The sequence below is a fragment of the Manacus candei genome, unplaced genomic scaffold (assembly GCF_025592945.1).
Source record: "Manacus candei isolate 608988 ecotype Guabito, Panama unplaced genomic scaffold, ASM2559294v1 h1tg000076l, whole genome shotgun sequence".
NCBI classification, from domain to species: Eukaryota; Metazoa; Chordata; class Aves; order Passeriformes; family Pipridae; genus Manacus; species Manacus candei.
Window position 1 is genome coordinate 6,957,337 of NW_026138124.1, and position 23,348 is coordinate 6,980,684.

At 62.5% G+C, this 23,348-nt stretch overlaps 2 protein-coding genes across 5 annotated transcripts in view; one reads left to right on the forward strand and one right to left on the reverse strand.

Moving 5' to 3' along the window:
- Positions 1 to 6,836: 6,836 nt before the first annotated feature.
- On the forward strand, positions 6,837 to 11,308 carry HIC1 (HIC ZBTB transcriptional repressor 1). The gene is made up of 2 exons (XM_051809790.1): positions 6,837 to 7,185; positions 7,883 to 11,308. The coding sequence occupies exons 1-2, from the start codon at positions 7,134 to 7,136 to the stop codon at positions 9,826 to 9,828; spliced, it is 1,998 nt and encodes a 665-aa protein (XP_051665750.1). The 5' UTR covers positions 6,837 to 7,133; the 3' UTR covers positions 9,829 to 11,308.
- A 320-nt stretch (positions 11,309 to 11,628) lies between these two features.
- SMG6 (SMG6 nonsense mediated mRNA decay factor) overlaps positions 11,629 to 23,348 on the reverse strand; it is a 108,780-nt gene continuing 97,060 nt past the window's right edge. For all 4 annotated transcript variants that reach the window (XM_051809779.1, XM_051809778.1, XM_051809776.1 and 1 more), the window contains exons 16-19: positions 19,200 to 19,353; positions 15,669 to 15,880; positions 15,334 to 15,415; positions 11,629 to 13,778 (exon numbers count right to left, since the gene is read on the reverse strand). In XM_051809779.1, the coding sequence (XP_051665739.1) occupies positions 13,648 to 13,778; positions 15,334 to 15,415; positions 15,669 to 15,880; positions 19,200 to 19,353 (579 nt within the window). In that variant the 3' untranslated portion in view covers positions 11,629 to 13,647. The remainder of the gene's footprint in view (positions 13,779 to 15,333; positions 15,416 to 15,668; positions 15,881 to 19,199; positions 19,354 to 23,348) is intronic.

The window sequence follows — 23,348 nt, forward strand, 5'->3', positions numbered from 1 at the left end:
ACCCCCCCGGGGCGGCCCCGCACTCAGCGCCCGCCCCCGCGCACCGCCCCCGCCGGCGCCGCGCCCGGCCCCGCCGCCCCCGCCGCCCCCCGCCCCCGGCCCGCACGTGGGGCTGCGCCAGGCGGCACCGCGCGGCCCCCGCCCGCCGCAGAACTGCCCCCCCGCACCGGTGTCCCGGTGCCCCCCTGCTCCGCCCCCCCCCCGGGGCGGGCAGGTGCAGCGCCCGGTGCCGCGGGGCTCCGCTGCCCCCTCCCGGCCCCGCACCGGGCTCCGTCCCCGCTTACCTGGGGGCCAGCCCAGCCGGTGCCTTACCTCCTGCGGGCCCCCGCGGCTGCCGGGCCGGGCAGGGGCCCCGCGGCTCCCGGCGGGGCCGGCGCCGGTGTCGGTGCTGCGCTGTCCGCAGCGCGCGGGGCTTTTATAGGATCGGGCTCGTAGTAACGGGGATCTCGGCTCATTCATAGAAAAGCATCAACCTACACAATGACGTGAGCGCTACGTCAGCGAGGAAATTTAGGGAACGGGAAGACGCTACTATTTATATCGGCGCGGGGGGAGGACAGCGGCCCGGAGCCGGGCAGGGGGTCTGGAATGCAACGGGACCCCTGCCCCCCCCTCCGGCTCCCCCACTCCCCCCCCACCTCCGGTGCCCCATCCTCGAGATGCACAGTGCAGCAGCACCAAGCACCCCACATCCCTCCTCCACCTGCCACCAGACCCAGGGGCCGTGCACCCACTGAGACACAAGCAGAGGGTCCCTGAGGGTCCCTGAGGGTCCCTGAGGGCTGTGGCATGGGCCATCCCCTGCTCCCATCCCTAGGTGTCCATCCGGGCGCCCACGGGAGTCCAAGGCACCCCTTTGCCCCAAGACCACTCCACTGGTCCAGAGTGTGGCCCCATCCTAACCTCGTGGCGACACCACGGGGCTAGTGGTTTGGGGCTGTCTGAGCCCCCCATCGTGGGAAGGGTTTGCACAGGGGTCCCCACACCTGGGCACCCAGCCTGGGAGTGCCCCCTGTCCACCTGCACCTCCCACCTACAGCAGTGTCCTGAGCAGTACCTTCCACATGACCCCCCATAAGAACCTCTGTCCTTCCAGTCTCATGAGCACCCATGGGTGCCAGTCCAGTGTCCTGCAGGAGGATGGGACAGCAAAAAGTGATGGCAACGGGTGAGTTTAGAATACATGGGGGGACACCCCATCGCAGCACCTTGCTGCCCTTACCCCTCGCTCCTGGCAGGTGCTCCCACCAAGGCTGCATCCCCCAAAAGCCATCGGTGCCACAGAGACAGGTTGTGGCTTCATGGTTGAATTAATTTGGCCTCCCCTCGCCCCATCTCAAGTGTCAGCACCTCCCCAAGATGGGCCTAGAGTTGTATCCAGGGGGATGTGGGGAGGGATCCTTTCCCCCCCCCATGCATCCGTCCGTCCCGTCCATCCATCCATGCATCCCCCCCATTCCTGCTGGAGCCGTCTGACCTCACTCTGCTCTGGCGAAGCATCACACCGGTCGCCACAGCAACAGCGGCGTTGTCATTGACAGCAGCATCCGCGCCCGCCAGCATCCGCCGCTGCGCAAGGCCGCACGCTGCTGCAAGGCCACACGCTGCTACGGGGGGCTCAAGCCACAACCCCCCCGACACCCCCCTTATTGCTCACTTACACCCCCAAGTACCTGCAGAGAGCTTTAGGCAATTAACACCCCCAACCCCACCAGCATCTCCCCATCCTCCTCCTACCACCCCGTTTAAGTTGCTGCCACCCCCTAGAACCCCCCAAAGAACACCTTACCCCCCCGGGCTAGATAAGGGTGTCCCCCTCCTCTCCCCCTTTTTTTTTCCCACGCAGCACCGGTGCCCGCCCCGTCGGGGCTCTCCGGTTCGGGTAGGGGAGGGGGGGAATCGCTGCCGCAGCGCTCCCCGCCGCAACCGTGACTCAGCCCCGGGATTAGTCAGCAACCGGGGCCGGCCCACCAGCAACCGGCTGCGCAGCTCCGCCGCTCCTCCGGGGGCCGCGACCCCCTCCACTCCCCGTCCCGGTACCTCGACGCGCACAGGGTCGTGCCGGGGGATCGGGACGGGGAGTTGGGGGGGTCGCGGCCCCCGGGAAGGAGTGTGGGGGGGTGTCGCATCCCAGAGCGTGGCCCGTTGCTGCCATCTCGTGGGCTTCCCACTAGTGGCTACAGCCGCGTCCCCGTGGCGGGGGAGGGGGTGTGGAGGGGGCTCGGTGTTGTGGGTGGGGAGGGGAGGTCAACTGTGGGGCTTGGAAAGGTGGTGGGTGGGAAGGTGGTGGTCGCTGAGGGGGATTGAAGGAGGAAAGTGTGTTATCACCTTACGAAGCATCACCTGATAGGGAAGGGGTCCCATCGTGCCTCATCGCTCCATAGAACAGGGGGTCTTCACTTGCCTGAGCATCACCCCACAAAGAAGGAGTCTTACTTCAAAGGAAAGGGGTCTCATCACCTCTGCCCCCAAATATCATCCCCCTGGAAGTGTTCCTCACTCTGACGGAGCATCATCCCACGAGGAAGTGGCCCCACTGCCCCCTGATGCATCACCTCAAAGGCAAGGTGTCCCATCACCCCATCAAGCATCGCCCCACAAGGAAGGGGTCCCACTGCCCCACAAAACATCACATTGCAGGGGCGGGTCCCCTTGTTTAACTGAGAATTGCTCCACAATTAAGGGGTCCCATTGCCCCATGAAGCATCATCCCACAGAGAAGGGAATCACCTGTTCCCCCAAATATCATCCCACTGGAAGTGTCTCTCACCCAACCCGAGCATTACCCCACAAGGAAGGGGTCCTGCTGCCCCATGAAGCATCACCCATAAGGGAAGGGGTCCCATGGTTTCACCAAGCATCACTTCACAGGGATGGGATCCTCACCTGCCTGCAGAGAAGGGTTTCCACCACCCCATCAGGCATCACCCCACAAGGAAGGGATCCAATTGCTCCACAAATCACCTTTCAGGGATGAGTGCTCATCTCCCCAGACATGTCCCCATAAGGGGTCCCACTGCCCCACTCCAGCTGTCAGGGACCTCACAAAGTTCAGCAAGGGGGATTGCAAATTCCTGCTCCTGGGGAGGAAGAGCCCTGGGCTCTGGGATATCCAGGGGTTTGCCTGGCTGGACAGCAGCTTGGTGGAAAAGCCCCTGAGGGTCCTGGGGGTCACCAAGTTGACCACGTGTCCTTGTGAGGAAGGAGGTGAATGGTGTCCTGGTCTGTGTTAGGAGGTGCATTAACAGCAGGGAGAAGATCCTTCTCCTCTGCTCAGTGCTGGGGAGGCCACTCCTGGAGTGCTGGGTCCAGTGCTGGGCTCCCCAGTATGAGAGAGATGTGGGCATACTGGAGAGAGTCCAGTGAAGGATCACTAAGAAGATGAAAGGACTGGAGCATCTCCCCGATGCTGAGAGGCAGAGAGTGGGGTCTGCCTGGAGAAGAGAAGGCTCCCAGGACCTGATCAGTGTATACACATCCCTGGAGGAAGGGTGTGGAAAGGACAGAGGCAGGCTCAGTTCCGTGGTGCCCAGTGCCAGGAGCAGGGGCAATGGGCACAGACTGAGTCACGTGGCTTCCTCTGGCCATCAGGGAACATTTTTCCACTGCGAGGGGAGCGCTGGCACGGGCTGCTCAGGGAGGTACTGGAGTCACTGTTCTTTGAGATAACCAAAAGCCATCTGGGCACAGTCCTGGCCAATCAAGTCCTGGGTGGCCCTGGAGCAGAGGGTCAGGTGATGACCTCCTGGGGCCCCTCCGAACTTCAACCCCTGTTTGATTCTGTCTCTTGTGCACTCCAACATCCCTCCACAAGGAAGGGTCCCTCTATCCCCGTGAAATATCTCCTTGCAGGGATGGGTGCCCTTGTCTGACCAAGTATCACCCTGCAAGAAAGGGTCCCCTGAGCACCACCCCATAAGGAAAGGGTCCCATTGCCCCATCAAGCACTGCTACACAGAAGAGGGCTCCCCACCCACCTGAACATCACCCCAAAGGGAAGGGGTCCCCTTGACCACCCCAGCATTGCCATCCAGTTTATGCAGCAGAGAACAGCCACCTCCAGCCTGGCCACCCTGACTGAAGGGGGAGACTGTGGTGTGTTTGGGGAGGCTCTGCCTTTCCTGCCACCTCGCAGAGGTCCTCTCATGTTGGGAGGCACTGGGCAACCTGGGAGCATCTGGAAGTGTCCTGTGGCTACCCCCAACCTTGTTTCACAGCGGGCAGGGCTCCATGCAGACTCCCCCACAGCCTTGCCTAACTCTGGGAGCAGCACTGGAGGTGGGCAGCACCGATCCACTCTCAGCCCGGAGCAGCTCAGCACTGTCACGAGTTTCACGGCTTCAGCCCAGCCAAGGTGGAGGGGACACGCATCCCCCTGCACACCCAGGGGGCGCAGCGCTGGGGCGCGGGGGGCTGCCATACCCCGGCACCGCCGGGGAAATGAAGTGCGAGCTGCCAGCGGGGGCTGCAGGCTCCTGGCGGTGCCGGATGCGGCCCGGCTGGCCAACGCGCCGTAATCGAAGACATGTGTGTGGGCTTTGGGGAGAGGCTGCGCTGGGAAACAGGGCCCTGCAGAGACCGGGGGGCTGTATCCTGTCCAAAAGCCCAGGTCCCACATGAAGCCAGGCATGCGAACGCGATCCAAACCACAGCTGGATTTGAACCGAATCTCCCAGCATCTGGGCTAATTTGCTGCAACTTTGATTGATCGTGGGGAGGGGGCACAGGCGGGAGACGCTCCAGCTCAGACCTCCCAACAGAGCCAATGACTTAAGCAGAGCTGGTTCCAATCTGCTCAGCACATTGAGGCGAAAATGCCCCTTTCCCCGAGCGCTCCCGGTCGCCGGCTCTGGCTCTGCTTGCGATCCCGCAGCCCGGCCGTCCCGGCCAGTCCCTCAGAGCTGGACATCGGCTGCAGCTCCCTGGGGAGATTCAGCAGGTTTTGCGGTCTCTGGATGCAGAACGCTGGGTCAATCTGTCGGGTTTGGACCCCTCCAGAAGACTGAGCAGGACATGAGGGGGGATACTAGTGCAGTCAACCCTCCTCCACCTGCCCCAAACCCCTGCGGGCACCGATCCGCCCCTCCGCTCCTGGGAGAGGCCGGGAATGGGAGAGGAGCTGTAAAAGAGGGTGGAAAAGGTGAAGGTTTTTCCATTCCCCCGCCTCGGTCGCTGCCCCCAGGGCTCGGCGTCACTCAGCAGGTAGCTGGGGCAGCCCGGGGTCCCGGCCGGCCCCGGGGGACGCAGCTGTCTGGGAGCCGCTCACTGCCGTGATTTATGCAGCTCAGCCCCATAAATTACCGGGACGGAGCCCGCGGGAGCCATCGCTCACAGCGACGTCCAGAGCTCGCTGCCAGAACCTGAAACACTTCCAGCCGTTAATTGAAGAGGAAAAAAAAAAAATAAAGGGAGTGGGGGAGAAATTAGTGCCCGGGGAGTTGGGATTAAACTACGGCTCTAACGAGGGTCGCCCACGTCCCGCTCCCAGGATCTCTGTGCTTCCTGTGGGCACAAACCCAGGATGGGGAGCAGGGAGGGGGATTTCTGAGCTGATGCCTGGGATGAGCCCACAGCAGGGTCCCCATGGGCAGTGACACTCCATCCCGGTCCCGAGAGTGGTGTTTCCGCAGTGAGCTGGGACACCCTGGATCTGATGGGAATCTGAGGGCGAGTTCCAGGTGAGTGATGCTGAGCCGTGAGGGCAACGACTACCACCCCCCCGCACCCTCTCTGCCAGCACCCACTCTTTTTAGTCCCAAATTCAGGGCTGGCCAAACCTTGTCCCAGGAACTGGGTACCTCACACTGGCTCCCTCTCACTAAGGGACCAGGGTTATGGGGTGAAACCCCAACACCATCAGGGGTGGCCCAAGCTGGGAGAAATGGCCAGTGCTCCGGGTGCCTTGCTCAGGTCAGAGAGTGCCAGCAGGACCTCCCCGGACTAGCGGCCGTCCCGGAGAAGCCCATCACGATGCTTTGCTGTACCAGGAGGTTGTGCAAGAGGCTGTGGCTGTGAGAAAGGAGAAGTGAAAGTGTGAAGCGAGAGGCGGCTCCCCCGCTCCAAGGGGGGTACCCCAGGCTGCACCCCCAGCCCAGCAGCATTTTCTGGGGCGGCGGGAGGGATGAAGCAAGGGGGAAACGTGGCGCTGCCTCCTCCTCATTCCTCTCCACCTCCTCATCCCAAACCACCGCAAGCCCCCAGCCCACCCCGAGCCGCCGCCACTGCACATCTGGGCGCCAGCGCTGCGGGCCCCCCCGCTTTCTGCCCTCCCCCACCACCAGAAAATTAGGGCCGGCTGCCTTCTCCTCTCCTCCTCTAAACCCTCCTCGACATCACCACAACCCATTGGGGTCCCCTCTAGGCACCCCAAAATGATAGCACCCACTTCAGCTCTCCCACCCATTGGGTGCTATCCCCGCCTCCCGCTATGTGTCAGCACCAATCTCTCGGGTGGGGCAGCGAGCAGGACCCCCTCCACTTTATCCTTGCCCACCGTCCGCCCCGTCGGGTCCCACCTGCGCGGGGAGGAGCCGCCTCCGGTAACCGGCGGGGGTGGAGCGCACCGGGAGCCGCTAGATGGCGCCCTACGAGCGGTACGGACGGGGGGGACACCTCGGACTCGGCCCGGGGACACCCCGGGGCCCCCCCATTTCGGAGTTCCAGGCACCCCCCGGGGTTTCTCCGGGCAAAGGGCGATGTCCTAAGGATGGAGACCCCCGAGGGGGCGGTCGTGGCGCGGCGGGAGGAGACCGGGAGGGGGGAAAAACCAGGCTGGGAGGAGGAGGAGGAGACCGGGATGGGGAGGGAGGGGTGTGTAAAGGGGGGGGCCCGGCTTGTCGGTGCCCCGCCCGGGATGGGAGGAGGAAAACCTCCCGCCGTCCCTTTAACAGCCAGCGGCGCTGCTCGGAGTTCAGGCCGGGGTCAGGGGGAGTTCGCAGCCCGGGTTTCACCTCCGAGCTGGCGGCGTCGGGAACCCCGAGGAACCGCTGCTGCTTCTTCCACAACCACCTCTTCCTCCTCCTCCCGTTCCGTAGGACCGGCCGGGAGCGCGGGGTATGGAGGAAGAGAAGCAGCAGAGGAAGAGGAGGGTGGAGGGGAGCAGCAACCGGCGGCGGCCCCCCAGGGGCTGAGCCATGAGAGTTCACCGAGACCTCAGCTGGTTGGCGGAGGCCACCGGGCGCCCAGGTAAAAAAGAGGAGGGGAACACCCCAAAAAGTGGGGGAAATAAGCCCAAAAAGCAGCTCCGCTGGCGCTTGGCTTTACGCACCTGGGCGGGGGGCACCGGCACCGGAACGGAGGCGGGGAGGGGAGGTCCCGCTCCCCCTCCCCCGGAGCGTCCTCCCGCTCACCTCGAGGGGGGGAGAGGAAACGGGGGCGGGGGGCGCCCGGGGGGTCCGGTCGGCCGCCTCCCGGGACCGGGGCGCATAAGAGGCGGGAAGGCGCGGCGGGGAGCGGGGCAGCGGCGGGGCGCAGGGAACGGCGGGCGGGTGGCGGGCACCGGGTCGGTGTGTTCCCCCTCGCGTTTCCCCGGCAGGTGGGCGCGGGGTCGCGGGGTCCCGGGGCTGACGGGGCCGGGGCGCGGCGCTGGCGGCGGCGGCGGGTGATGTCACTTTCTCCAAAAACCCTCCGGGGGTTTTCGCCCCCCTCCCGCCCCCCCGACCAGCCGAGAAACGAGCCCCCATATAAGCGGTGGCACCGACCGGGCGGCCGCGCAGAGCGGCCAGGACGCAGCGGCGTGTGGGGCTGAGCCCCGACCCCCCCACACACCCACCCACCCCGCGCGGCGGGTGAACCCCCCGACGTGCACGTCGATCCCCCCCACGCGTGGTGGTGGGCACGTGGGGCCGGTTGCGGCGCTGACGGGGCGGCCGGTGTGTTACAGGGCGGCGGGCAAGGAGCGGGATGCTGGACGCCATGGAAGTGCCGAGCCACTCGCGGCAGCTGCTGCTGCAGCTGAACACGCAGCGCACCAAGGGCTTCCTGTGCGACGTGATCATCGTGGTGCAGAACGCGCTCTTCCGCGCGCACAAGAACATCCTGGCAGCCAGCAGCGCCTACCTCAAGTCGCTGGTGGTCCACGACAACCTGCTCAACCTGGACCATGAGATGGTGAGCCCCGGCATCTTCCGCCTCATCCTCGACTTCATCTACACCGGCCGCCTGGCCGAGTGTGAGCCGGGCAGCGAGCAGAGCCTGGGTGCCGTGCTGGCCGCCGCCAGCTACCTCCAGATCCCCGGCTTGGTGGCCCTGTGCAAGAAGAAGCTGAAGCGCAGCGGCAAGTACTGCCACCTGCGTGGGGGCTACGCGCCCTACAAACTGGGGCGTGGGCTGCGCGCCGCCACGCCGGTCATCCAGGCTTGCTATTCGGGGACGCCGCGGCCCGTGGACCTGCCGCCCGTGGAGCCGACGGCACCGCTCAACACGCAGTGTGGGGAGCTGTACGCCTCGGCCGCCCAGGGCACCCCACTGCACCCCCACGGGCTGTGCCCACCCGAGCGCCACTGCTCGCCACCCTGCGGCCTCGACCTCTCCAAGAAAAGCCCCACCGGCCCCTCTGCCCAGCTCCTGCCCACTGACCGCCTGCTGCCCGGTGAGCCCCGCGAGCCCTCGCTGCCCCCACGGCACGACAGTCCCCCCGTCAGCGCCGGCCTCCTGGCCAGCCACGCCGCTGCCTACAAGGACTCCCCACCGAGCGGTGAGCCAGGGGGGCACCCCCACGCCCCCGACCCCTTCCGCAGCACGCCGCCCTGTGCAGAGCCCCCGCTGCCCCGTGCTGACGGGCGTGAGCTGATGTACCGCTGGATGAAGCATGAACCCCTGGGCCCCTACCTGGATGAGGGGGAGGCGGAAAAGGAACTGGAGCGGGAGGAAAAGGCCGAGTCACCACCTGCGGCACCACAGCCCCGTTACCCCAGTGTGGAGAGCAACGACCTGGAGCCTGACAACAGCACAAGCGAGGAGACGGGCAGCAGCGAGGGCCCCTCACCTGGTGACGCGCTGGACCGCTACTGCAACCACCTGGGCTATGAGCCGGAGAGCCTGGGCGACAATCTGTACGTCTGCATCCCCTGCGGCAAGGGCTTCCCCAGCTCCGAGCAGCTCAATGCCCACGTGGAGGCCCACAACGAAGAGGAGCTCTATCACAAGGCAGCGGCCGAGCAGGCCGTGCCGTTCCTGGACAAAGGTGGCCCAGGGCTGGGTGACATCCTGCGGCCCTACCGCTGCTCCTCCTGCGACAAGTCCTACAAGGACCCGGCCACGCTGCGGCAGCACGAGAAGACGCACTGGCTGACGCGCCCCTACCCCTGCACCATCTGTGGCAAGAAGTTCACACAACGCGGCACCATGACCCGTCACATGCGCAGCCACCTCGGCCTCAAGCCCTTTGCCTGCGACGCCTGCGGGATGCGCTTCACCCGCCAGTACCGCCTGACCGAGCACATGCGCATCCACTCGGGCGAGAAGCCCTACGAGTGCCAGGTGTGCGGCGGGAAGTTCGCCCAGCAGCGCAACCTCATCAGCCACATGAAGATGCACGCGGCCGGCCCCGACGGCAAAGCCAAGCTGGACTTCCCTGACAGCGTCTACGCCATGGCCCGCCTCACTGCTGACCAGCTGGGGCTCAAGCAGGAGAAGGCGGCTGAGCTGCTCTCCCACACCTCACACTTCCTCAGCGACCCCAAGGCCATGGAGAGCCTCTACCCCCTGGCCAAGTTCACGGCCGAGCACCTGGGGCTGAGCCAGGACAAGGCGGCCGAGGTGCTGGCGCAGGCTCCGCACCTGCACGCCGAGGCTGCCCGGACCATAGAGCGATACTCGCCCCCCTAGCGCCGGCCCGGCCGGGGGGCTGGGGGGGCCACTGGGCTCCCCTCGCTGCCCCGCGTGGAGCTGGGGGGGGCGAGAGGCCGTGGGCACTCGTCCCCTGGCGCTGCCGACGGCCCCGGAGAACTCGCTCGTAACAAAGGTCCCGTGACAGCTGCTCTGGGATGGATGGACGGCGTGTCCTGCGACCAGCGCCCCGGCTTGCCTGGGAGAAGCCGATAATTCAGGGACTGACCTCGCGGCACGTCCGCCCCTCGCCGAGGGGGGCTGCCGGGCCCCCGGCACCGCGCGGGAGCGACGCACAAGCTGTGAGGCCGGGCTGCGCCCCGAGGCTTTGGAGGACATGAGCCCGCTCCTTACCTCAGGGCTGCCCCCGGGCGAGGGGACACCCGCGGCAGCCGCCGCGTCACCCCGGCTCCACGGTGGGACCCGCCGGCACTCGGCTCTGCCGTGACGGGACCCGGACTGTAAGTAGTTCATCCGTCGTGGCCGGAGCGACGCCTCCGTCCTGAGCGGGAGCGGCCAGCGCTGGGCTGGGGGGTGTGTGCCGGACCACCCCCCCGGGGCCACGCCGGGGGCTCGGGGACAGACTGACGGAGGGGACGGTGGGGTTTGAGCAGCAGGCGGGGGGTGGCGGTCGGATCCATGCTGGGGAGGCTGAGGAATCGCGATGCTCCTCGCCCCGGGGCAAGCACTGACCCTCCATCCCGAGCCCAGGGGCTCGGCCGGCGGCCCTCCGTGTTCTCGGGAGGTGGGGCAGGGCCCGCCCCAGACTGAGCCCCTGGGCCCTGCCCCGGCTGGCGCCACACCATCAGGGATACCCAGGGGGGCCCCGGGACCGGGCGGATTCGCCCTCGGGCGGCCACTCGCCTTGATTATTTTTTTTATTTTTTTATTTTTGCCAAAGACGCCCGTCCCCAGCGCGGCCGGGCCGGGCCGGGGGGTCCATGACAAAGACAAAGCGGTCTCTGATTTGTCAGCTACGGAAGGTGGGCAGGGGCTGCGGGAGGGGGCCGGGGGACAGAGCCCAGGGGGAATGTGTGACCTCGGGCCAAGTCCTCTCCAGGCACCCCGTGCCACCACCGCACCCCCTCTCCCACCTTCTGCTCGGTGTGGGCAAAGTCCCCCCAGCCTGGACCCCCCCGGCCCGTGCCCTGACCCCTCCGTTGGGGCTAATGTGAAGCTTCACCCTCCCCTCCCGAGCCCCCTCCTCTCCTTTGCACACGAGGCCCCGGGCGGCCGCCAGCACCGACTGTCCCCGGCCTCGCAGCCACTGTGCCTTAGCCTGAGCTGGCCACTCCTGTCCAGTTGTCCCCTGAGCCTGTTCTGGTCCCCCAGGGCTGGCGGTGTCCCCCGGAGCTGCCACGGGGTGACTGGTGGTAGTGGCAGCACCCAAAGCACAGCTGGCAGTGCCCAGCAGGGCCCCAGCCCCCCTGTATCACGTCCATTTGTACACGGGCTCCTCGCCCTTTTTTTTTTCTATAGTCGAAATGGAATGAGCAATAAAGTGACATTAACATGCGTGGCCTCACGTCCTTCTCTGGGGGGAGGCCTGGCTGGTGCAGGGCTGGTGCTGAGCAGGTCTGAGAGGTGACCCTGAGGGGTTTGTGGGTGACCTGAGGGGCTTTGTTGTGCATCTGGTTTGCTCAGAGCCACTCAACTGGGGGGGGCAGCAGCAGCTGCAGGTGGGACAGAGCTGTTGTCATCCTTGCAAGCAGGAATGTGTCCCACTGCCATCCCTCTCTGGTGACCCCCACCCCAACTTCAGCAGCAACTTGCCCACCAACAGCAAATGACACACCAGGCTGCACAGACACGTCTTTATTAATAGAAATTATTAAAACCAACTTAACAAAACAGCCCGAAAATGGATGCTGCCCCAAAACATGGGCTCCGAGGAGCCTGGCAGGGGTGGCCCCAGGCATGGGCTCCGCTTGCTGTTGTGCCAACTTGGTCTGGTGGCACCGAGACTGTCCCACAGCTGAACCCATGACACAGTGAAAGGAATCAGTGTCTGGCAGAGCCACAGGGCCTTCCAAGCTGGTGGTGCCGCGGGAAGGGCCTTGGAAAGCAGTGCTGGGGCAGCACCATTAGAAAACAAACACTGAAACACAACCAGCGCGGAGGAGAAGGCAAAGTCTCTGCCATGCTGACAGCTGCGGGCATGGAACTGGGACATGGGTGCTGTGTGTACCATGGCTCTGGGTGGGCCCACCATGGCTTCGTGTGCCCTACAGCAGCCGTGGGCACCCCAAAGTCCCTGTGGGTCAGGCTCTGCCCTGCAGCACAGACCCTCTGCCTGGTGCCCCGAGGCTGGGGCACTCTTCTGGCACAGGTTAGCCAGCACAACTCCATCACGCTGCCAAGGCTCTGACCCCAGTGCTGGCCCTCCCTGTGAGGCTGGGCAGCTGGCACAGGGGTAACTGGGCTTCCTGATGCAGACACTGGGCTTGAGCCACCCACGCAGGAAAGGAAAAACGCTGGGCTCCGTCCTGCTGCTTCCTCTGCCACCTTTGACGCTTCCCTCCCACGGCCACGGCGCCCCAGCAGGGACTGGGGACGGCCTTGGGGTCGTTCCCACCCTCGACTCATGGGACTGGGACTTGACAGAGCTCCAGGGGCTCCAGTTCAGGGGTTAATGCTCCCTCTTAGCTTCTGTATCTGGTGTGTCACTGGGGATGGGACACTTGGTGATGGGACAACATGGGGTGTGGTGGGCTTAGCAGCACTTGAACCCCAGATCCCAGTGCGGAATGACTCAGGGACAAGGCAATGGCTCCATCCATGGGGCATCTTGGAAGGGGATCCTCTCAGCTGGGCAAGTAATGAAGGGCTGAGTGCTGCCCCGGCTCTCTCTAGCTCTGCCCAGCCCCACAGCCATGGGCAGAAGCTAGATCCCACATGGAAGGGGAGCCTGTGGCAATGTGAGGAGACACAGAACCTGTGGGACAGCTGGCCCTGGGGCCCTTGCAGAACTTTGTTAGCTTCACATTGCGTCTTAGGTCAAAAGCGTGCTGAAAGGTATGAGGGTTGGGACGAAGGGGTTTGGGGGAGAAGGGAAGGGGCAGGTAACGGCTGGGGTGGGCAGGAGATCAGAACAAAGCAGCTGTGGGAGACTGGGGGTGTTCAAAGCCTCTCCCAGCAAAGCAGGCAGGGCACACACCTGAAAACTAACCTACACTGAAGAAATGAAACTCAACAAGCAAATCCTGCACGAGGGAGAGGACAAGCCCCTCTGCAAGCAGCACCCCTGCGTGGGGTGGCACAAGTGGGGAAGGGGCTGGAGGCCTGGGGCTGTCTGGGCCACGCAGGACAAACAGGCTGGGGCAGGAGGGAACCTGCCCTTGAAGTCCACGGCCTCTCCAAGGGGTACAGGCTAGACTAAGCAATCCCAAAGTCTGTGCCGGTGTGTCCCCAATCTCTGCCCTACGCAGCCTACTAACCCAAAGAGCCACCAATGCGTGACTCGAACTCTCTGCACCCAAGCAAACCAAGCAAAAGGCTGGCGATCCAGCACGGGGCTCACCCAAAGCTTCCCTCGCCAGCGGGGCTCGCCGGCTCCGCGCTGGCACTGCCCAAAGGCTGGCAGGACCCTCAACGGCCCAGCCTCCACGTGAACCATCCACAGCAATGACCTTCCCAGCTGGTCTGCCCTCGGGGGGCCCTTCGCAGCACGGCCATTCTGGGGTGGGTTGAAGACGTGGCGTTTATTGTTCGTGGTGGGCTGGCGGCGGTGGCGGCGCGGCGAGGCCGCTGCTGAAGCCGGGCTCCCACCGTAACAGGCTGCGTGACTCGCTCAGGGGCCGTCGGCCCCACTCGGCCCCCTCAGCCCTCCTGGGCCCACTTGAGAAAGGTGGGGATGTCCCGCACCGGCACGTTGCGGGTCAGCGCTTTGACTCGCAGGTTCCGGTCGTCCGTCAGCAAAACCACTTCCCTGAGCAAACGGATGGGATCGTCTGCAACGAGGACAGAGAGAGAGAGTGAAGCACAGACCTGCCTGCTCTGCTTCAGCCCTTGCACCCATCCCATGGTGTGTCCCCCCACTCTTCTTGCTAACAGCTCCCTGCTCCCTGCCAAGGCTTCCTGGCGTGGCTCAGAGACTGCCCTTCATCCCAAAGGCTGTCTGCTCCCCTCACCACGCTGCCCCAGGGATGATTTGTGATCTCTGCCTGCTGCCCACTGCCCACGCAGGGTGGTGGACCGGCCACAGGCTGGGAAGAGGAGGTCTCTGCTTGACCCAGGCCAGGAAGACAGCCCGCGACCCTGGTTCCAGCAGGAAGCTGGTGCTATTATTCTGTTGATCTCATTATAAGATCTAAAGCCACCCCTTATTTTTTGTGGAGCTTTTTTGGAGCTGCCACTGACACTGAGGCGTTTCTGGATGGGGCTCAGACAGCCAGAGAGAGTTGATGCCTGAGAAATATCCTAAGGGATCTTGCCCCCATATGGATGAGCTGCCCCGCACGCAACGTGCCGGGTGGGGATGTGGGAGCCACGCTTACGTGTGTGCGAGGCAGGGGAAGCATATGGGGTATGTGTAAGCAGCTGGGTCCTGTGACCAGAGTACTGTTCCTATGAGCACAGGAAACACAGTGCCTCCGAGCCAGGACGGGAATGGAAAAAACAGAGTTTATGGGAGCCCAACATGGGCCCAGATTGGCTGTGCAGGGAGCGGCAGGACGAGGGGAAGGGGAGGGTGGCCAGGAACGCGGGCTACGGTCACAGTGTTGGGGCTGAGGATGGTGGGGTCAGCACCTGGCTGGCCCATGCCAGGAGGAAGGGGACTGGGGGATCAGTGGGAAGGCAGGCTGGGGACTGAGGGCTGCTGAAAGCGGGATTGGGAGGTTTTGTGCGGACACTTTAAGAAATGTGTAACAATAAACATCCTCTGCTCCGTGCTGGTGACGCGCCTCCTTGTTACAAACCAGAGGCTGTCAGCTTGTCAGGCCCCATTCCCCATAATCCACATGATTTCAAAATTCAGCATCATTTGCACATAAACATTTGGTGACGGTTTCTCTGTGAATCTGACAAGTTAAGCTGCTAAGAATTCGCACTGACAAATGCGGGTTGATTTCTTGGGCAGCTGCTGATGCGATTCCCATCCCCGCCGCCCTGGCAACAGCCTGGGGGCTGTCTGGTCCCAGAACACGTGGCCGATGCCAACCAGGAATTAGGAGGGAAAAGAGCCCTGGACAGAAGGCATGGGGGGGGGGGGGGGTGTGTGGGGAGGAGGCGCTTTCTGGCCCTTTGTCACCACAAAAATGGCTCTGTGGACATTTATGGTGGGTTTGTCACAGGCTGGGGCATCCCCAAAGTGCTGTGAGGTGCACATTTGGCAATGAGGTGGGAGGGCCACAGCCTTGGGCCGACCGGAGGCAGGAGGTGGCACCTTGGTGTTGAAAGAGGCAAAATGCAGGAGAGAACAGATCCAAGAGTCATGAAAGAGAAACTGGAAGAGTCTGTGGAATGCAACAGAGAAGGGACAAAGAAGATGTGAGGATATTCTACCTTTGTTGGAGGGCATGAAATCCTTGGCCTTGTCATTGCAATAGTGGAGGCAGCAGGACAGAATCAGGTCATCATTGTTTCCCTGGAAAAAAAAGGGCAATGTTACCCCTGGCAGGGAAAACCCTGCACCCCCACCACCCTGACTGCTGCACCACCTCGAGACACCCCAACACAGCTCAGTAGAGAACAGGGCCACTCTGACCTGAAACAAGAGCTCAGTCATCTGCAAACAGGGGGACAGAGGTACCTCCTGCCCAGACCTCCTGGACCCCAGGGTCCCTGATCTTCCCCAAGGAGGTGGTGGCAAATAACTCAGTGTCCAGGATGCCCCTTACCTGCTGGCCAGTGGTGTCTTCACTGCGGAAGGAGATGGACTCCAGCTCGTTGCCTCGGCTGGTCAGAGCCCTCAGGCAGTTGTCCCTGCTCTCAAATCGCTCCTCCAGGAACTCGATGGACTTCCTGGCTCTCTCCTGCACTTGGCGGGCATAGCCCGCAGCCCGGTGCTCCATCTCTGGGCCCTTGGCCAGGCCATCCAGCTCGTTTATCACTTCAAACAGGAAGAGGAGGTACAGTTACCATGGGACAAGGTGCTCCCATGACCTGCTGCTGGAGCATGCAAGTTGCCAAGGCCTCGGGGCCGGGGCACTGGGAGCTGGCTCAGGAAATCTGGGTTCAGCTGCCGCAGTGTCCCTGTGCTCCTGGACTTGGCTGTGGGTCTGGAAAAGCTTTGCTGCCTTCCACCTCTGTGGGTCACCTGGCTCGGCCCTGAGAGCGCAGGCACCTCGCCCCCGCAGTGTAACTGGTAAGGGCAGCTGGTTCTGCTCCAACTGGTTCTGCTCTGCGAAACGTTGGGGAGCGTTGCTGTGCCCCCCACCCCACACTCCTGCATCATGATCAACGGCACGTCCGTGCCTGTGGGTGTCAGGAAACCCTGAACTCCTGCATCCTGCTCCTCCACCTCTGTGCACAGCAATGGCTGGTGGCACCCTGCCTCCTGCCCGCGTGGCACTGCCTGGCTCTGCACTGTCCCACATGGAAAACTTCTGCCCTGCTGCTGCAGGGTTGCATATGGGAACAGGAAGCAGGCAGTTCCCACCCTGGCACTATTTCCCACACAAATTCCAGTCCTGTTTTCCCACCTGAAGCCACCATTCCATGCTCCTGGCAGGGAACACGCTCCTTTCAACACCTCACCCATCTGGCTTTGTGCATCTGTCCTGACTCGAGATGAGCTTGGAATCCAGGTGGATTCCCAGCCTGTTCACCTTAACTGGAACCTCTTGTACTGCTGCCAAGCAGGCAGGAACTCCAGCTGCTCCAGCCCCCTAAGCCCAAGGGACCTCAGAGCTCCAGGAGGGACCGACCCTCGGGTGCTGAGGCTGCTGGAAGAGCAGCTTTGTTGTGGAGCGAGCACGTGTGTGCGAGCAACAATGCTCGTGCACACATCTGGATGCACCCTTGTGTGCCCAGCCTTGCCACTGGTGGCGAGGCTGGGCACACAGACGTGCATCCAGATGTGCAAACAAGTGTCCCTGCCTGTGATCGTGCGCTGGGCTGCGTGTGCACGAAGCCGTGCGCGCGAGAGAGCTGGTGTGCACGTGTGCGCGGCGGAGCCTCTGCGCGCACAGTGTGTGTGTTTTAGCCATGGCTTCATTTCTGAAGATTGTTTCCGAGCTTGGAGCCAAGTCCTGAGTTCAAGTGGGAACTATGCATTCCTTGGGGGGTTCGGGGAGAGAGCTCGGGGTCTGAGGCCTCTCCCCAGTGCTGTGAATCACTGCCCGGGGAGCCTGCGTGATTGCTCTGTTCCATGGTGAGACTGGCACTCACTGTCTGGGTATTCCAATTAAATCTGCATGGAGTTGCTTTGCTCTTCCCTGGCTGGAGACTCTTCTTGCTACCGACCTGATGCTGCCATTTCCACACAATGCACGGCTGGGCCCGGGGTGGGGGGAGCCGTGCAAGAACGGAACATCAAACAGGAAAAGCTGGTATTCCCTCCCGAAATCCGCCTTCCTGCTTCCAAGCTAAACAGGCTTCAAAGGGGAGGCTTGTTTGTGCTTCTGCACCAGGCCTGGCTTCTCCATGGCGGGGTCAGGCTCAAGGAGCACAGAGCAGGTTAAAGAGCAAGAGAAACAAACCCAACGAGAAGCCGAGTGCTTAACCCCTTGCTGCATCCCCGGGAAGAGCAGGGAGGAATACCAGGGGAAGGGCACTGTGCCTATCTCCAGCCTGGTGATGGCACATGGCACCAAGGTCTCTGTCTCCAACAGCCATGGGCCCCTGGCTCACCCCAGGGGATGGCTTCCTCCTGCCCACACTGATGGCTTTCCTGAGGAATGAGGGGAAACGTGACCAACACCCGGTGTGGAAAGGGACTCTGTGTCTTCGGGGTGCTCTGGGGAGGTGGCAGCAGTGGGAGATAAGTTACTCTGTCCCTCCTATGTTAGGCCATGCAAGGAGGCAGCAGGACAGGAGGGCACTGAAGGTGCTCAATCCTGCCTCTGGTAGGGCAGGCCAGGCTCCTTTTGCAGGTTGAAGGCAGCAGCATCTTGGACGGGGACAGGACCAGAGTTTTCAGCTCTCCTGCTGCCCCTGGCTGGGGATTGATGGAGAAGCCTCATGGTAACCACAGGAGTGCACTGGGAGGCAGGGCCATGGCTCTGGGGCAGGTCACAGCTCTCTCAGGTGTTAATATGCTCCACAGCCCCAGGGCTGCCCAGGCTCTGCAGGTGCTGCCGACTGCCTTCCCTCTGCTTCCACACAAAGCCCTGGCACTGCAGTGCCAAGCCATGGAGCTCCCTGGCAGCTCCTGTGCTGAGCTGGGCAGGCATCCAACCCTGCTTTTCTCATCCAGGGGTCCCATCCTCAGCCCCAGGAATCCCTTCTGATCCAGGCTGCTCACCCTGTGGGGAAGGGTGGCAGCTGGATGTTGGCTCTGGGGCAGGCAGAGATGTCTGCTGGACATCAGGAGTTGAGAAGGAAGCTTGGAGGGCAGCACCCCTGCGTGCAGCGGGCCAGAAGGAGTGCACCTCACTGCCTGGGTGCTGGAGATGCCCATGGAAAACAGCTGGCCCTCAGCCTCCCGGGGTTGTGGATGGGATGGGGCAGCCTGTGGGCTCTGTGAGGCTCAGCCCCACTCCTGCCCCGGCCTTTCCTGCTGTCCTCGGGGATCCTCTGAGTGCCGGGCTGGCACCGGGACGTGCCAGGCGCCGGAGTGACATTGGCCGGAGGAACATTACCTCCAGCCCAGAGTGTGATCAAACAATCAGAGCAAAGGCATCTAACCAAATCCTCCCGCCACCCTGGGAGACCACCCAGCAGCACAGCCGTTATCTGCCAGGGTGAGTGTTTACCAATAACGGGAACCAGCTTGCTGTTTTACTGCGAGCTTTATAAGGATAAAAAGAAGGGCTGGGCTTGAGCAGCTCCGAGATGCTGGGACACAGGCCGGCCATTTGCTCAGGCTGCCTAAGCCACAGCTCAGCTAGGATAAGCTATCTGTTCTGATTGTTTAACAATTCCCTCCTCCTTGCTCCCTTCAAAATTCCCTCCAAATCCCATTTAACACCCAACTGCTTCTCCCAGCCCCCTGGCACCCCAAAAAACACCAGGAGGAGAGGAGTTTGCTGAGTGCTGTGGGCAGAAGGCTGGCAGGAAGGGAGAAGGATGACTGGGGCTGAAGGAATGCCAACAACGACTGGGATGAGACAGGGCAGGATGAAGTCCAGTCCCACGGCATGAGCCGACCAGCTCCAGACCACACAGGCACTGTGGGCACATGGGGCATCGAGAGAGGGAGACAGAATGGAGGGACAGACCATGCCAGGAGAGAGGGGAAGCCCCCACCACAGCACTGGCCTACTCACCGATCAGGGGCACCACCAGGATGAACTTCCTGCAGTCCAGTAGTGTGATCAAGCTGCTGAGGTGGTCGATGAAACCATTGGTGTCTGGGACCAAGAAAACAGGTCTGATCTCCAGCTCCATCTGCCTCATTTGACTCTGGTCTTTCAGCACAGCCTGGAGGAGAAGGAAGGACACATGGTGAGGAAGGAGGATGTCAGCCCCACGACCCATGAACCCTGAGAGCAGAAGATAAGCCTGGCTGACATGCATGCATCCATGTGAAGGAGACTGGGAGGAGGCTGCATCCATCCCACCTGCACACCCCAAACACAGGGTTTTCTGTAGGCAGGCCCACAGTACACAGCAGGATGGCAAAAACCTCCAAGAGAGCACTTCTTCTAGGAGAACAGCCCTGCCCAGGCTCTGTGAAGAACTGGGACCAGCCTTGAAAATGGAGGGGTTTTGGGAACTGTCCCATTTTTGGGAATGGCAGTTGCCAGGACCATCTGCACCAGTGCCAAGAGACTGACCTTGACAGAGACCAGCAGGGAGAAAAGGGGACGGGAGGATGGGAGTTCTGGGGCTCCACAGAGAAAACAGCTCAAGGCGACAACAGCCAAAACAAACCAGTTTGGGACACATAAGTCCTGCCAACAGCATGCTAACACAGGGACCCCGAGCAGGCAGCCAGAGGTCTGTGGGGTGGGGATCCTTGGCTGAGTATCTCCCTCACTGTCCTACCACCTCCTGCACATGCCTTGCCTTTTCTGTTGCCATCCAGCTGGGAAACCAGGTGGACTCCAGCCCTGAAAACTCACAGTGCTGTCCTTGGTTGAGCCCTTTGCACCCACTGAAACCAAAGGTGCTCACACTCACAGGGAGAGGGTCTGCTGGGGCTCCCTGCCCACCTTCCGGGGCTGCACCTGGACCTCTGGACAATGCCAGCTGCCAAAACGGGACCCCAGAGCTCACGTATGACTTTCGAGGCTCTCGAAGGACTCAGGCTCTTTAGTAAGTCACAGGATTAAAAAACTCAGGATGCTATTCTAGTGCTTCCTCTACTTAAAAATAGCTTCCCTGGACTCACTGATGTTTGTTGCCTCTAATAGGAACCGGTCACCCAAGGAGCACAGCAGTGCTGCTGTGGAACACATCCACCATGCAAACCCTTCTGAGACTGGGCTCACACCCCCAGATGCGCCTCAGGGACATGTGAGGGCCACCGACCCTGTTCTGCCCAATGTTATGGGGAGCTCCCCCTGCCCACAGTGAGGATCCCAACCCTCCCTCAGTCATGCCAAAGCCTCGGAGGCGCCCTGGAACGACGAGCTGCACGGGCCAGCAGTGGCCATGGAAAGAAGTGGTTTTTAATTCATTTCCAAGTGTTGTCATCTGGCTTTAAATCAAGGCAGCTTGATGCTGCCACCTCCCACAAGTGTCTCCAGGCAAGGCAGCAAACAGAACCCCACCACGTGCCTCCCACCCTCCTTCTGGCAGTGCTAGTCCTGGGGATATGGCTCCCACAGACCCCGAGGGCTGACAGGCAGAGCGGGAAGCATGCCAAGTCCTGCCTACTGCATGCCAGTGTGAGGACATGCCCTTCCCATCACACGAGAGACACACCAATGTCTCTACACTGATGCTCTGCACCAGCCATGTGCTGGATGCCATCCCTGCTCTGCCTTCACCCAGAGAGGTGTTGGCACTCTCCGGTGGCACAGGAAGAGCTACAGCCAGGGACAAGCTGGAGTCAACTCCAGCATGGTGCTGCTGCTACCTCGCCACGAGGAGAGCAGGAGGTGGGGTGTCTCCACAGGGTTTTGGAGTGTGGGAGGAGACACTCACCCCTGGGAGGCACCAGATAGACCCTGTTCCCCCTGCTATGGGGAGACAGAGAAAAGCCCCATCAGCCAACGCAGAAGCCCAGAGAGTGGCATGTCCCTTTTGAGGTGGCCAAAGATGTCAATGGTCCCAAAGTTGCAGGAAGAGGTGGGTGAAACCACACAGTCTTCAATGAACTGCAACAGTCTCAAGTGAACGAGGGCTGCTGGCAGGAGGGGATCTCCACCTGCACCTCAATACAGATCCTGACCCCGTGACTTGCCCCAGCCCGTGCAGGTGACCTCAGGATCGTGAGCAGGACTCTCACCTACCCCTGGGGCTGGGGGCGCGGGGGTGATGATGGGTAGGGCAGTACCCTCGTGTGTGGCATTTGCCCCGGCGGCTCTCGTGGGCTGTACCCGGCCGATTCCTGGCAGCCGCCAGCAACGCCTGTGCTGGCCGTCACGTCCCATTCCGCTCGCCGGGCCGCCCGGTGAGAGAAGGACACAGGATGCGCCGGGAGTGAAAGAGCGAGGTCGGCGGGGAGCGTGCCAAGTCCCTGCGCACAGCTCCGGGCCGCTCGGGGAGCCAGAGGGAAACTCGCCTTTGCAGAGTTCAGAGGCCGGCAGCAAGATTTATTTTTGTTTGTGTGAGTAAAAGGCTGCAGAAGCCTCTGGCCAAGGGGCTTGGGGGAGAGAGGAGTGGCCTGTGATTCATGCGGACGCTGGCTGGCCCCACGCCAGAGATGAAAGGGAGCCCATGTGTGGAGAACTGGGGAGGCGAGTTCTGTCTTAACCCTTCTGCTGGCCCGTGGGGCACGGTCTCATGGGGAGGAAGGGGAACATGGGGATGCAGATCGGGGTGCCTGTGTCTGGGGCCCGGCTTCTGTGCTGCTGCCAAAAACAGTCCCACTGTGCCTCAGTTTCCCTGATCCGAGGACAGGGAGATGCTGGCCTGTGTGTCCTGCTGGGAGGTGGAGTCTGGAGACAACCCTGGGGAGCGTGGGGCAGATGGAACAGTGGAGGTACAGCCTCACCCTGGCCAAGTGCTTTCGGACTGTCGGATTTTAGCCTTGGCTTATTTGAGTTAAAAACACTGCCCAGCTCGGTGGCAGGGTGACCCCACAGTGCTGGACGTGGCAGGGGACCTCTGAGGCTGGAAGCTTCGTGCTCTCTCCTTGGGCTGACAGGTCCCCCCCACCTTGCCTCCTGCACCCACACCCTGTGGCCTCAGCGATTCTCCCACCTGCAGCACCCTGCCCATCCTGCTGCTCCAGCCATGGGGGCTTCTCCCAGGAGCTGGGCTGGAGCCGGAGGTGGCTCCCTCAGCTGCCCCAGCTGGTGGCAGCACTGAGATCAGACACTCCTGCACACACAGTCCCAAATTCCCAGCTCATCCATCAGCTGGGATCACCTGGGGGATTCCCCGGAAGGCGGAAGGCGCTGCCTGGGTGAGGGCTTCCAGCATGGGCAGAGGGCAGGACCTCCAAAAGCCAGGCCACCAAGAGGAACTTCATGCAGAGAGAGAGGGGTTGACCCGTGGGTCTCTACCACTAGCACAGAATAGGAGGGGATCTCCACATGGATCCCTGAGGCTCCACACACAGACCCCAGAGCTCCTCTGCCCATAGTGCCAGGATGGTGGAAAGGCCTGGAGCCAAAGCTTGGCAGAGACAAGTGCCCTGCTGCCTTTGGGACAGGTCACATGGGGTCACGCTGCTCTGCCTGGACGTATGGGCCACCACCATCCTGACACCGCCTCTCCTGCCACGACCTGCTCTCCCACCGCGGGGAAACCCGGCGCCGCTGCCCCTTCCATCCCCTCGCGCTCCGCAGGGATCGGAGGCGGATTTTCCAGGGCCGAGAACAATGCCTCTCTAGCCTCCGCTCGAGGGCTTCCTCCTCCCAAGGCTCGTCCTCCAGCGTCTTCCTCAGGAGTAAACGTGCCCTGTGCCTGGTAGCTCACCGGGGCCGCCGCCGTGGCGGAGCCGCCGTGGGTGGGTGTGCGCCTTCCGCAGCCAGCAGGCACCCGCTCCCAGGCAGGTGCGTGTCGGCGCGTGTGCGCCCGCGGCATTGTTCCTGCGCGCCGAGGAGAGCGTGAATGGGACACGGCTATATTTAGCCACTTACTCACACTACCGCCACAAAGGAGCGGCTGCATCTTAAGGGGGCAGCCGTTCCGTGGGCTCAGAAGGGACAGGAGAGCGGCTATTTTGGGAAGACATGTCATAATTGGCCGCCCCGGTTAAGCTGCTTCTGTAATGCTGAGCAAAACAATAGCAGCATCCAGAGGAAGAGCCTGTTATGTTTCAGGTGGGATGTTTTCAACCGGTCAGGAAACTCGACCGC

Coding starts and splice junctions, on each gene's coding strand:
- HIC1 (XM_051809790.1), top strand. CDS start 7,134: ATGAGAGTTCACCGAGACCTCAGCTGGTTGGCGGAGGCCACCGGGCGC. Junction 7,186..7,882: donor GGAGGCCACCGGGCGCCCAG/GTAAAAAAGAGG, acceptor GGTGTGTTACAG/GGCGGCGGGCAAGGAGCGGG.